The sequence below is a fragment of the Amaranthus tricolor genome, chromosome 1 (assembly GCF_026212465.1).
Source record: "Amaranthus tricolor cultivar Red isolate AtriRed21 chromosome 1, ASM2621246v1, whole genome shotgun sequence".
In the NCBI taxonomy this organism is placed as follows: Eukaryota; Viridiplantae; Streptophyta; class Magnoliopsida; order Caryophyllales; family Amaranthaceae; genus Amaranthus; species Amaranthus tricolor.
In genome coordinates, this window is record NC_080047.1 from 39,221,146 (window position 1) to 39,236,461 (window position 15,316).

Sequence of the window (15,316 nt, forward strand, 5' to 3'; positions counted from 1 at the left end):
TATAAATAGATATTAAAAATATAAAAAATAGGCATTAATTTTTTAATGGGCTGAACTTAAATACGTCTCTTCAAAGAATAGCCGAAAAATAGTCAAACGGGTAGGGTTGTATCAGGGGCGGGCATGAGGAAAAGCAACTACATCATCCATCACTACTACTACTACTAGTTCCCTATTTTCATGTCTGCAGCCGGTTTAGCTTACAAATTTGCAAACGCTATTACGTTGACTCGCCCTTTCCGCATTCTCTCCTCCTCCTTCTCTCTCCTATCGCCGTCCTCTTCTTCCAGGTATACTACTCATCTTCAATCCTTTCATATTCCAATTCTTCATCCTTACTAATCTTTAACTTGTTCGTTTCCAGCCGCCTTTTTAATCGCACTATAACATCATCATTTTCCATGGCGGGTGAAGGAAATTCCAAGCCCAAATCTGGTGATTTTTGTGCTTTCGTATGATTAATTGCTTTCTTTTTTGGTTTCATGGCGTAAACATGTAATGTAGTTGGTTGTTATTTGAAATTATGATTGAATTTTAAGGTGGTAAGAAGAAGGAGGTTAAGAAAGAGACTGGGTTAGGGTTAACTCATAAAAAGGATGACAATTTTGGGGAATGGTACTCTGAGGTATCCGATTATTTTGGTTCTTTATTTGTTTAATTTTGCTTTTTTTTTTTTATATAAGTTTTAGTTTTGGTGTTGAAATGTTGGTTGTGGTTTATTTAGGTTGTTGTTAATGCTGAGATGATAGAGTATTATGACATTTCTGGATGTTACATTTTGAGGCCGTGGACTATGGCTATTTGGGAGGCTATGCAAGTATGTACCCTTTTCCCTTTTTTCATTGTGATGCTGAATTATTTGGTCGATTTTTGGTTTTTTGCTTGTACGTCGGTCATACAACCAAAAATTAGTTACTTGTCTTCTTTTTTTATCTTCCGTATGGAATTTGAGAAGGAACCTAGGCAAATAATAACCACGTAGCAGATACAATTAGTGTTGAACAAAAATGTAAAAAAATTTAGATTCTTCGGAATAATGCGTAAGTGTAATTATGCCATTAAATTATACTCCATTAGGTATATGAAAATTTATTATATAAAACATAAGTAAAATAAATTGTGTACTAAAATGTATTCTATAGCAGTGATAGGATGTCGTATGGCAAGTTCTGCGGTTTATGATATTTGCGCCAAGGATGTGTTGGGATTTCGAGACATTGGCATTTTGGTGGCAAGATGGGATTTTTTGTGACGAGAATTTGAGGTAGACTATTTATGAAAAAAGTCGTGAGTGGGTGGAAAATAATTCGCAAAGATTGTAAATTAATTCCACCTTGCGTTACTTTTGGGTTAGGTAACTCAGTTCTTGGTGATTTTAAGTTCCAAGATAGAAGCTTCCTAGTTCGAGTTTTTAATGGTTGGCTTTTGTGTGACAAAATCGGGGCGGGTGGGAAAAGAATTGCAAACGTTGAAGGTTATTTGAATGCTTCAATTTTGCTTTTCAATGGAGGTTCGATGGCTTTTTAGTAGGGAAGATGTAGATTCTTTGTTCTGAAAATTTAGGAGATGGATTCTTTTAATATTTAGCACAATATTATTTTAATCTCTATTTCCCCAATAAAATTCTCCTCCTTCTCCCATTCACAAAGCCAAAGTATAGCTTAGAGTTTGCATCCCCCTTTCTTTGCCCATTGTAATTTTAGCCTTTGTTGTCTCTTTTTCTCCTCTATCATCTTTATATGTTCTAATTTATTTCTCCAACTTTTCCTTTATAATATCTCATCCTAGCGCAAAGTGTTTTTCATCTCTCGATTATCCATTTTGTCCACTTTCTCCAACTTATTTACCTATTGACATTGTTCAAGGCGGATTCTTTTGGGAATATGTTAAAAGCACTTCAGATTTAGTGTTTCTTTCATATGCAAAGTGCTTTTCTACTATAGGCCAATTTCTTCCCCCTTCCCTCTAAATGACATGATCCTTGTCTATATGATACAAGTTTTGATGAGTAGAAGGTAATTTGCGGCAAAAACTATCACCTATTTCCCTATCTGAGTTTCTAATCTATCATATCCTATATCAGGAACCTTGGACAAACTTGGATGTTATAATTTCTTCTCTCAACGACCTGTCCTGGTCGCATCATGATTATTTGCTGTTCAAATTGCAAAGTAGAATTAGCTTATTCATTGACAAAGGTGAAAAGTACGAATCTGGTCATATACTCTTTTCTTTTGTTCTATGATGCCAATCTCCTTGTACTCCCTTCGTTATTCTTGTATGTAAACCTATGTCATCTTAATACGCGATGCAAATGATAATGAAGCAATGAATTGATTTTGGGGGTGCATTATTCCAATATTGTGATCCGACTATCAAGTCCTTTTAGGTTCATGGATCTTGATATATGACATTAAAGTTCATACATGAATATTACATTTGGATATTTTATAGTGTTTGGCTGCCACTTTCTGGAAGAAGAAAGGGGCAAATAAAAGATTGCAAAGCTATGTGTAACAAATCAATGTTCTGGGAGAACAAGGGCTTTAGATTTCAGGAGCTGAAAGATGATTAGTCTTACTGGTCTTATTTTCCAATAGCTTGTTTTCTCACCTTTTCATTCTTTAGCATGAATGTGATGTGTTGCTATATGCGCTTACCTTAATTTTATAGTTATATTACTTTTTTTAAAAATCAGGAATTTTTTGATGCTGAAATCAAGAAAATGAAGATAAAGAACTGCTACTTCCCTCTGTTTGTATCACCCGGTGTGCTGCAGAAGGAAAAAGACCACATTGAGGGTTTTGCCCCAGAGGTAAATTATATGAGAATGCTATTGTCTTATCATTCCATAGTATTAAATATCATTATTTGGGAAGAGGGATAGGCTTCCCTAAAGAAAGTGTGGGATCTTTTTTATGTTCAGTCTGTAGACTGTAGGGAGTTTTCTTGTTTATTGCTGTCAACCTTTGAGTTTGTTGCTTTGTCTCATGATTTGGATTGGGAATCTTTTTTTAAGGTTGCGTGGGTGACCAAGTCTGGACAATCTGAGTTAGAAGTGCCAATTGCTATCCGTCCCACAAGTGAGACTGTTATGTATCCATACTATTCAAAGTGGATCAGGGGACATCGTGATTTGCCCTTACGACTGAATCAGTGGTGCAATGTTGTCCGTTGGGAATTCAGCAATCCTACTCCTTTCATCCGGTAAGCGTATGACATGCTTTTATAAAATTGACTCTAACAATTCGTTGCTTATGTTGTGCACCTTTTTCTTTCTCTATACTATTTAGAATGGTATTTGTGTTTATCATAGTACATTAATAACTAAAGTTTCATGCATATCAAAATATGTTAAAACATAAAGAATACCCATTTAATTTTGCAAAATGTGTCGAATATGAATTATAGTTTTTTATTCTTATTTTGGTCTAAGAAATAAATACCAATTATATTATCTTCTACTTTTTGGATTTTTAAGATAAAGACACATAAGCATACTTATTTACTTATGATAGCAATACTTCTCTAGTCAAGATTACTATAACTATCATTGAAACCCCAAACTCAGAACACAGATGTGGACCCTGACCTTGATTGCTTGCCTCAGATTGCGGAACAGACGCAACCAGACAGTTCAGAGTTACGTTCTGTTTTGTTAACATTACCCAGACGAAATTGCGCAAAGAACGATGATTAAAGTTTTTGAAAGAAAATCAAGAAAAGAAGATATATAAAATCTTAAAAAGAAATCAAGTGAAGAGAAAAAAAAAAGAGAAGGTACAATGTAAGAGTGCTGCTAGAGGCTCCTTCTTCCTTAATTGACCTAACCCTAAACCACACATTTACACTTGTTAAAGTGGGTGACACCTGCAATTACTGTCTTTGAGTGAGCACTTGCTTTAGCTTAATGTTAGGAAATGATTATATTGGGTAGTTGGCTTGTCAGTACAATGTAACTGTTTTTAAGGAAAGGAAGAAACAGTCATATAAGCCACTGTTTTGAGCAGTAGTTTAACAATACTCTGTCTGTTGAGAGAAAAGTTCATTGTTGTCATTATAATCATAAATATGACAATTGATTTGGACTTTCCTTTTCCTTGTAGGAGTCGGGAATTTCTCTGGCAAGAAGGTCATACTGCTTTTGCTACACAGGAAGAAGCAGATGCCGAGGTATGATATCATATTTATCAAAAATAAATTGTATAATTGATGATTTCATGTTTAATTTGAGTACCTTTTAATTAAAGAAATTAAGGCATAATAATTGGCTTGTAGACTTTGGGCTTGTGGATGCTGTTTTTCTTTAGAAACTTATATGATATCCTACCACTTAAGCTTCAAAATCTTGATTTCTTTCCTGTGTAGATGTTAGTCTACATGACATTGATGTGTGCTGAAGCCCCTTGGTTTCACCTAGCTGATATTCTACTACACAGTATACAAGCTCATATAGTCATGTGATGACTTTTTTCGTTGGTGTCTCCTGCACTCAAAACACTCCAAATGTGTTGTTAAAAATAGCAGGGCCTTCCAGATCCTTGTTTCTTGGTTTTTCATGATCCTCTCTAGATCTGTGTTTTCATTTGAATTATGTTAAATTCTTGGTTTTTTAACGATCGGTTCCTGTCTTTAGAAATTTTATGGTATAAAGCATAATTTTTAGCCTCTTTATGGGCTAAGGCCCATGGTCGCTTTCAACATTGTTCTTTAAACGAGCTATGTAGAGGAGAATGGAGCATACTAATGTACTTAGATAGCCTGGGATTTCTCATCCCTATAATGTACTACATAAGTTTCTTCATTAAAAATTTTTTCTTTATCAAAAAAAAAATCATAAATAAAGTTTGTAGAAAACTATTAGTTCATGTTTTTCCTTGTTTCCTTTTGAAGGAATAATTGCACAAAAAAAAGTTATGTCCTTGTGGAATGTTTGGTTGCATTTAATTATCATTAGTCAGAAGAATTCACTTGATAATGTCTGATCATGTGATTGGTGCTTCAGGTTCTCGACATATTGGAACTCTACAGGAAAATATATGAAGAATATTTGGCTGTTCCTGTTATCAAGGGCAAAAAAAGTGAAATGGAGAAGTTTGCTGGTGGATACTACACAACTAGTGTTGAGGTAGTTGCATTGTTTTAAATAAGATTGAGTTACTTCCTTTGGAACTTTTGCTATTTTTTGCTGTCTTGATGAATGTAGTTATAATATTATATTCTTGAGAATTGACCAGTTTTGTCCTCCAACTTGTTCCTCAATTATATTTATTTTTTTCTTTCCAGGCTTTTATTCCCAACACTGGACGTGGAGTACAAGGTGCAACCTCACACTGTTTAGGTCAAAATTTTGCAAAGATGTTTGAAATCACTTATGAAAATGAGAAAGGAGAGAAAGCAATGGTGTGGCAGAACTCATGGGCGTACAGTACTAGAACGGTCTGTAGACTACGATCCTTTTGTTATTGCAGTTCATTTGTTTTATATTGGTGCTTAATTTTGGACTACTGAATAGGAGAATTGTTATCACTTTCCATTCCACTTCCTTTGTTCTTTTGTTCCAAGAAAAAATCTTCTATGTACCAAATAACAATATACTTTCGAATAATAAGCATGTGACTTAAAAGTGAAAAATTCTTTACGTGATCAAATATCCCTTTAAGTTACTAAATCAAAAAGTCATCCAATTTTGATCAGTCAAAGAAAAACCGAGTTGTTTGGGAAACTGAATTGGTTGCTTTCGATGCTAATGATCATGTCTAAAGCCTTGTTGCCAATATTTTATTCTGAAGTCATGATGTCAATATATATTTCTATAGCCTTTCGTGTCGTGTCTCCAAATCAGTGCCTTTCCTAGATTGAAGCTGGTTGCAGGATCGATTATCTAGATAATTAGAGTATATTACAAATAGGGCTGGTGATATCATTGACATCACGTGTTGCTCAAGTTGTTCTTTATTTGTTTTCAGCCATTCATTCACAGAGTTTGTTGTTTAACAATTTGAATGAGAAAAAGTAAGACAACCCTAAGGGCTAATAGGAAAAACAGCTGGTGTCACTTGTCAGTGGTACCTAATTACTGTATGAATTTGCAATTGCCTTTAATAATGCCCAAAATGGCTAAAACCTGCTCATTTTGGTTTTTAAATTGCAGGGAGATTACTAAAATAGGTAATTCTGGCTGTTATGTTCCAATTGACTGATGATATTCTGCCACCTGCCTTTTTGTATGATCAATCAATTGACTGATGATCCACTGTTTATTGTGTATATGCAGATTGGGGTCATGGTGATGACACATGGTGATGACAAAGGCCTAGTTTTGCCTCCAAAAGTTGCAGCTGTTCAAGTCATAGTGGTGCCTGTCCCTTTCAAAGATGCAAATACACAAGGAATCTTTGACGCATGTTCTAATACCGTAAAAATATTGAGTGAAGCAGGTATTCGGGCTGAAGCAGATCTTAGGGATAACTATTCTCCAGGTTGGAAGTACTCACATTGGGAGATGAAAGGTGTTCCTTTGAGACTTGAGATTGGACCAAAGGATTTAGCCAATAGTCAGGTGAAATTTCCGGACATGCACTCTTGATCTCATTTTATTACTGTGCCGATTACCTGTACTGCTGTCATTAAAAAATATATATTCGTCATTTCAAAAAAAAAGAAAAGAAAAATATATATTCATGGTTTTTGCTATGCTTGTCATACATTTGTGGTTTTTTGATGGATTTACTGACTTTTGTTCGTGTGAACTTAGGTTTCAATATTACTATATTTACTAGTTCATCATGTCTCTTTGATGTGGGTGGGCCGGTAGGGTTAAAATGACATTCCACAGGCCTTATTGAACAGCTATTGGATTTTTGAACCTCATGGCTTCAAGTGCAAAAATTTAGCTTCATTTTCTATCTAGTGCTCTCAAATATGAGCATTGGGCCATAGCTTTAAGATCTTGCTCTGGTGTTACTAGAAATAGAGTTCTTAAAAATCTTGTTTTTGCCTATGTACATACGAGAGATTTTAAATATGGGTGATACTGATGATAGTTAAATAAGAATATCAGAATATGTTTGTTAGGTGTGAAACCTTATAACTACAGAATCGTTAAATATAAGAACTAATTCAGACTATGTAATTTGAAATCCCCATGCAGTGCCCTACGCTTTAATGGTCGGTTGGTTTTAGTGTTACTATTCTGCGCTTTTGTGAGGCTATTTGTATTAGTTTTATACGTGGTATGGGGCTAAATTGGAGTATTGAAAAGATATATTGTTATTATACTATATAGTATGCTTCGAGTACTAAACTATTTGTGGCTCTGTCACAAGCTGTTTGTTTGAAGGGAAGGATGTGGGCACCACTATCTCTTGCATATAAAAAAAATTCGGGTAGCACTAATAGTCCTGGGTTTTTTCACGTCTCAATAATCAATATTAATGGATTTGACAGCCATAAGGGGTATAATATTTGGACATTGACTGCTCTACTTTACATGCATGCTTTCTTTGGGGGAAACTTTAGCTGTGGCGTCACTGGTAGTTTCGACATTGGCTGTCAGATTCATTGTCAGATTTAAGTAATTAAGCTTGAACTTGGAAAAGCTGGAAAGTAATGATTTTCCCATTTTGGGTATGGAAGTGAATAAATCATAATCATATGTCTTGAATATTGAAATGTGAAACTATTGCCATGTATAGGTTCGTGCTGTTCGACGTGACAATTCGGCGAAGAAGGATCTGCCAATGGCTAATCTGGTTGATGAGGTCAAAGAACTTCTGGATGCAATCCAGAAGAATTTGTATGATCTTGCAAAGGAAAAGAGAGATGCATGCGTTCAAAAGGTTAGGACATGGGATGAGTTTGTTGAGGCCTTGGCTCAGAAAAAGCTGATCTTTGCTCCTTGGTGTGATGAAGAGGTATTTTGCATTCCATTTGTGTCAATGTTTATATTTTTAAGTCATATTTTCTGATTTCTGGCATGGTCATCATATCCAAACTTCTTATAATCAATTCCAATCTCTGAGAGCATAAATGTTCATCTGGTCATTTCTTTGCATGGCCCGAGAGCAAAATTAGGAGAACATTTCCTGTAGTCTGCCTGTATGATGTCGCCTTTGCACACTCTGATGTGTGCTGTTCTTAGAAAAAATTATAATAATCATCTTTGCGTTCACATGCACTGTTTGAGCCATACGAGGCAGTCAGAAAGATTTGAATCTCCCTCCATGTATTCTTTTCTCGTGCTTTTGGTTTCTAGAATGTCACGGGATCCACTTTTTGAGTACAGAAACAGTTGGTCGTTGTGTTGTGCAATCTATAGGAACATATGGCCTATTTTTAGTCGTCCCTGGTCAGCCCCCTTCTCTGAAGTAGATGTTTTGTTATGTCTTTTTTTATGGGGAAAAGTACAAAAAGCATCAAATGAGTTCATGAGAATCACAGGTTAGACTTGTGACATGGATTTGATTCTCACCACAGGTCGAATTAGTTCTCTCTCCCCTCTTGTCCTTAAGGATTCTCTAGCCTACCCTTGAATCCAAAAAGACATCAAATGAGTTCATGGAAGTGTTGTCACTGTCTTAATTTTACACAATATTTTCTCTTGGAAATGTGCCAGAATATTTAATGCCTTGTTTTTTAATCTATTCAGGAAGTTGAGAAAGACGTCAAAGCTCGAACAAAGGGTGAGATGGGAGCTGCCAAGACTTTGTGCTCACCATTTGACCAGCCAGAGATGGAAGAAGGTATTGGCTCCTTATTCCTGTGTGACACATTTAGACATACCTCTCATCTATCGATTACTAGTCTAACTATTGCACTGTATTACTTTACCGCAAGTTTTGAGCAATTACGGCCCGTTTGGTAACCGATATTAAATGGAATATGGTAATGGAATGTTAGTGTAATTTTGGTAAGAATATCTCTTGATAAATTTAATGACCATACTTATTTTCCTTCAACAAGCACATTTTTTCACAAATTCCAATGCATTAACACATGTGGTATTAGGTGGTAATGAAAAATTATGAATAAATTTTTTTTTTATGATCAAGCTTTCATTGCCATGGTAATAACATGATGCATATCATGAAAATTTACACTACAAATCATGCTCATTACCACCAATTAGTACCATTAATCAAACGGGTCGTTATGGTAATAAAAAAGTAATGTTGGCATCAATTCATTGTTTTCTCTCGTGGGTCATTATAACATGCAGAAACTCGTTATCTTGTAATTCTTTCTTGCTGAAACCTCAAGTGAGTCAATGATGTAGAGTTCTGCGCCTTGTCGTAGTATAAAGTTAATCCATTGCTATCCCGTTTTGTTGAAGGTACCCTTTGCTTTGCATCCGGAAAGCCAGCTAAGAAGTGGACGTATTGGGGCAGAAGCTACTAATTATAATCTGCAAATGCTCTTACCTGTAATTTTTACATGAAAGATGCCACTCGCTACTCAAGATACTGTGCATTTCTTCAAATACAATCATATTATAGATAGGTCTTTTGGAGTATTTGTATTTTTGACACTACAAGAATTGAATGATTTTTGTCTCGGACTTTGTAGAGCACATCACAATACATTCCCATCTAAAGTGGTTACTTGTTGAAGAGTTTTGAACATTTAACGATATATGTTAGGAGTTCAATTTTTGTTTTTTGGTTGAGGTGGCATTTATCATTAGTTTCTTATTAATTTACTTCTCTAAGCTTAAAAAGCTTTCATTTTGTTTTGTGTCATGTATCAAATTCAAAAGGATACATGAAATATGTTCACATAACAAATGAGAGCTGCTTTTCTTTTGTTGGGCTCTTTTGTTCAAATTATTTCAAGGAAAATTTGCAACCTGTTCCTCACTAAACTTTCTAGAACCAAGATTATATGAGAACCGTAAGAATCAATTTGTCTGATAAAAATGCATTACTTTTTACAAAAAATATGGTACTTTTGAACAAAAAAATATTATTTTTGTTTTCAAAAAAACCTAATTCTTTTTAGCAAAAAAAAAGTGTTATATAGGAATGAAAATATGCTAGGATGTGACAAATGATTTCATACTATCACAAGTAAATCATAATAGTAAAATCACTTATTTTCCTAATAAGGTTGTTTAGTTCACACCTTAAAAAATAAGTAATTAGTAAATATCACTTACAATTAGTAAAAATTAATTTTAATCAATAATTAAAAGTCACTTTAAATTAGTAAAGTTCCATTGTAATATAGAGAAATCAGTTTCAATTTGTATAAATTAGTTACAATAATTAAAAATCAATTTCAATTAGTAGACATCAACTGAATCAGTAAAAATCATATGAAGTAAATAGGGGCTAAATAATGGCATATATAATATAATTTGTGAAAAGTAATGCAATAAAAAAATAATATGGTCAACCTAAATATATTTAAGTTAATTTTGTAAGATATTTAATTATTGTTATACAAACTGAATACTTAAAAATACAATAATACATGCCCTCAACTCCACCTTAAATCATTAGAGCTAGAAAGGACCCAAAATGTGAATTTTGCTTGGAAGTATTCGTGATTTTTAAACATTATGCACTAAAATATTATATGAGAAATTTAATATTAATGAAAAATACTTTAGTGCATTAAAACAAATTTAAAAGGATTTATATTTTCAATTTACAACAATCATGAATAACATCCAAAATTAAATTTGCAATAATATCAAATATCATCAAATATACATAAGTGAAAACTTTCATTTAAAATACTACTCATATCAATATATATAAATTTCCGTACCATTACTTATCTCAAAAACCAAAATACTTAAAAATATAAAAACAAACTCAAAAAAATAAAAATTAAAAAAATACTCCCTCCGTTCTTTTTTGATCTTCCACTTTGGATTTTTCACACATATTAAGAAAGATAAAATCTTTGGGTTATAGTGAGTATTATTTTAATTAAATAATAATGTGAAGTAATTATTATATTGGAAGTATGAGGTTGTAGTGGGTATTATTTTAATTAAATAGTAGTGTGAAGTAATAATTGTATTGAAAGTATGAGAGAGAAAATAATTATAAATAAAAGAAAAGGGGTACATTAAAAGAAAAGGGGGTTTTAAGGGGTAAAAGTAGAATAAAAACTTTCTAAAAATAGAAAGTATTCTAAAGTGAAAGAACTTTTGAAACGATCCGTTTATTCCGTTATAGTAATGTGGAAGATAAAAAAAAAACGGGGGGAGTATTTAAAATTCCTTATATTTATCCTTTTCTTTATTAATTTTGGATGAAGGTAACAATATTAATAGTAATGAACAGTAATTTACTTGCTCCTCACTTTCTTTTTAACCTTCTCTGTTCATCACTTTCTTCCATCTAACATTTTTGTCCCACATAATCAATTATCTTTTCCTCCTTTCATGATCCCCTTTATTCACTCTCCTTCCTCATTTCATGATCAATTTTCTTTGCTTCCTCCATCTTTCCCAGCTTCTCTGTTAGGGACACAAAAAAAAAACTAGGGTTCCACAAATCTAGGTTTAATACCGGTTTCAATCAAGAATACTAATACAAAACGAAAATGAAGGCATCAAAAAATCCGATTTACAGAGTGTGAATCATTAATTAATAATCAATGAAGGCTTCAACGAATCTGGTTTTTTCAACCTTTATGTTTATTTGACTTTTGATCCCTGATGTTGGTTTATATTAATGATAATTGTAAATTACAGTTGAATCTGCGATCTAGGGTTTTTTTTTTTTTTTTTTTTTTTTTTTTCCTTGTCTAAAGGTTTTGAATTGGTTTGTAAAATTTGTGGGTTTTCATTTTTCGTAATTGTTTTAATTGATTCTATGTTTTGAAGAATTTTTTGGGTTTGATGTTTATTCATGTATTGTTCTCTTTGTTTGAATTCAATCAATAATAGAAGTATTTTCTTGTTTCATAAAGAGACTATTAACATGGTTATTGAATGCATGATAAGGGATTAACTCCTAATACTTAGAAGTTGAATTGCATGATCAAGGGTGCTTGTGAATTGGAGTTTGCTGAGTATGCAGAGTATGTGTTCGATGAAATGTTTAAGAGAGGTGTGCGGGAATTGTAGTAGTTATGACAATATAGTTGCGGGATATTGTAGAATGACCAAAATTTCTAAGTTGGATAAGTGGCTTAATCAAATAGTTGAACAAAAGTTTGTTGTTGATATTGGTGATCAGTGCATTTTGTAGTTAAGGGTAATATAAACAGGACATTCTGGTACTTCTATAAGATGATGGAAATGGGGTTTACACAAAATCTTATGAAATTCACATGTTTGGTTGATGGGTTATGCAAGAGGGATAATAGTAAGCAATCTTTTGAGTTAAAGGAAATGGTTAGCAGAGGTGTGAGACCTAATGTTTACGCACATACAACCTAGAAGGGATGGACCATTTGTAGGAATTGCTGAATTCGAGTTATTGATCATATTATTACTAGAATGTTGCTCGACACATTTTACTTTTAGATCTCAGTTGGTCACATATTATCTCTTGGTTTTTCTTGCTCATCAGACAACTCTAGTGCACCACGACTTGTGAGTTGATACCCCTGTGCCAAACAGTACTTGCGTCTCTATTGGTTGATGGGTCATGATATTGTGAATCGTAGAAGATCAATTGAAGGTTTTTTCTAAAGCTAGAATATTCAAGTTTGTTTGTGAAATTGACAGATTGAAGAGATCATCTTTGAGACTTTAAAACTTAATGTATACAGATTGTGTGCAAGTTTAATCTCAATTGCAAAAAGTCATTGTCATTTCCAAATTTGTCTTGTATTCTTATTCATTCCTTTAATTTGCTTGATATTGTGCTAATTGTATTGTATATGAACTTTATTTAGTATAATTATTATCAACTAATGCACTTTTAATTACGATTTAAATTTAATAGGATTTCGTGCGCTTCCTACCAACTAGTTAGTAAAAAAAAAAAAAGAAAAATAGAGATTAATGCTTCCAAATTTAATGCACTTATATCTTGTAGTAATAGTTTTTTGGGTAATTTGTCATCAATAACACAACTTATTCGCAATCCGTTAAGAATAAATCGACCTATGGTTTATTTTTGAATAAACCCACTTAAGGGGTTTTTTACGGAGAATAAACTCACCTAATGTTTAATAGGTTACCAAACATGTAACTAAGGGTTCATTCTTAATTGATTGCAAATAAGTTGTATTATTCTCAGCAAAGAATTCCTTACATGGGTTTATTAAAAATAAACTATAAGTGGGTTTATTTCTAGCGGATTACTAAAAGGTTGATTTATTAATGACAAATTCCCTGTATTTTTTATATAATTGACCTAATTTGGCTTAAAAAGATTAAAGAAAAAATTATAACTAAAGATTTTGCTTTCTCTTTACATATTTTGAAAAAATGTTGAAAAAGGAAATTCCAAGCAATTAGTGTGTTATCTTAAATTTAGCTTTAAAAAGAATTGATAGATTACTCATCATAATAAGGTGCATCTTCTTTTCATGGGAGTCCATTTTCTAAGAACTTCACTATTAAGCGTGCTTGATGGGGAGCAATCTTTGGATGGGTGACATCCTGAGAAGTCTTCCGGGTGCTGCATGAATGAGGCCAGAGTGCACTGGAAAGACTTGTGTTAATTTGTGAGGTCAGTCTATAATCTCCATAGATAGTCACCGGCGGTCTGAGAGGCCGAGGTGTTACAATTAGCTACTAACTTATAATTATCCTCCATATTGCAAAACCTTATTAAATTGCATGGTTTAAAAAAAATATTACAACACAACATTCCATTACCCAAACCTATTAAGTAGTTTCCACCTAGGATGGAGTTTAAAAGGGTCAAATATACACAACTTTACCCCGTTAATAATAAAATAACAATTTAAGAAATGAGTAACGTAGAACAAATTAAAATCATGATCATAAATCTTATTATGGAATTTTCTTTGCTAAACTACATTATATTTTATTACTATTCTTAACATTTAATATCAATAAATAAACGGGTCTTTAATATTTAAATATAAGATTATTACCATGTAAACACGTGCAACATATCTAAATGATAACATGTATAAAAAAGTATCAGTTTTTTGTGTAAAGTTATACAACAATAATTCCAAGGTAATTCAAAACTGATTTTCATGTAATTAATTTTAAAAAATATACCTAAAATAATATAGATATATAATGTTATAATTGTACTATTTTTGAAAACTTAACTAAAACAACTTGTTATAGGGATTTAATTGTTACAAATGATTTTTAATATGATAATAATTATTTTTATTTAATTTTGTGTAGATTTTGAATTCTAATTGTAAAGTTAATGCAACATAATAAACACAAAGTCTATAATATTTCGTCAAGAGTATTATCAACATTATATTTTTCATTTAGTAACTCTTTTATTTAATTGTATGATATATTCATTACAATTATGCATACTAATTTCAACGTAGCTGCAATCATTTGCTTGCATAGAGATTTTAATGGCATGAGCAAAGATACAATCAAATTATAATTTGAAGGCACATGGACTAAATATTTGTCGTTAAAAAAATAATTATTTTTTAATTATATTTCTAAAAATTTAATGTATTAATAAAAAGGTAATAATATTTATAGCTCTTAAGGTTGTATATAAAAATTAATAAATTTTTTTATCATTAATAAATATAAATTTAAGGGAGTATAATTATATTAACTTTCAAAGAAAGAATAAATAATAAACTAATAAAGTATAATTAAATTCTTATGATTTTAAAGCAAATATAACATTAAATTACATAAACACAATACAAGATTCTTACTTATATAAAGCCTGTTAGGGCAGTATACATTATTTTTCTTTATAAAAAAAAATGTAATATTGTATTTATTTATTGATGGCTATGGTTTTTGATTTATCTTAAAATAAGACAATATTATATCAAGGGAGATTGGAATCTTGTATAGACCATCCAAAATTTGAGTATAATAATTCTACTCCAATGCTTTGTTATCTTAACTACCATCACTCACCTACAAGGCTACCTACAAGCCTATAATTATATTGGTTTGTCCCTTTAAATTGGTTATCTCATAGTCAATTAACCAAAATCCTCATCATTAGTTAAATTTATTTGAGGGTTTAGTGTGCATACCAGACATTTATTTGGCACTTATAAAAATGAAAGTTTGTGATTTTTTTTTATTTATTTTTCACATTTGAACGAAATAAATACTGATTTTACTTCTCTTTTCTGCACAATTAAGATTATTTAACAAAATTGAGAAGAAAAATAAATCTTAGCCCTTCATTTTTGTTGATGCTAA

At 32.1% G+C, this 15,316-nt stretch overlaps 1 protein-coding gene across 1 annotated transcript; it reads left to right on the top strand.

Annotated features, from left to right (window-relative positions):
- Window positions 1-108: 108 nt before the first annotated feature.
- On the top strand, window positions 109-9,657 carry LOC130817961 (proline--tRNA ligase, cytoplasmic-like). Its single transcript, XM_057683955.1, has 13 exons — window positions 109-290; window positions 365-435; window positions 540-625; window positions 725-817; window positions 2,699-2,815; window positions 3,020-3,207; window positions 4,107-4,173; window positions 5,006-5,128; window positions 5,287-5,439; window positions 6,278-6,562; window positions 7,698-7,916; window positions 8,651-8,744; window positions 9,335-9,657. The coding sequence occupies exons 1-13, from the start codon at window positions 181-183 to the stop codon at window positions 9,397-9,399; spliced, it is 1,671 nt and encodes a 556-aa protein (XP_057539938.1). The 5' UTR covers window positions 109-180; the 3' UTR covers window positions 9,400-9,657.
- Window positions 9,658-15,316: the final 5,659 nt, after the last annotated feature.

Coding starts and splice junctions, on each gene's coding strand:
- LOC130817961 (XM_057683955.1), top strand. CDS start 181: ATGTCTGCAGCCGGTTTAGCTTACAAATTTGCAAACGCTATTACGTTG. Junction 291..364: donor TCGCCGTCCTCTTCTTCCAG/GTATACTACTCA, acceptor GTTCGTTTCCAG/CCGCCTTTTTAATCGCACTA. Junction 4,174..5,005: donor AGGAAGAAGCAGATGCCGAG/GTATGATATCAT, acceptor TTGGTGCTTCAG/GTTCTCGACATATTGGAACT.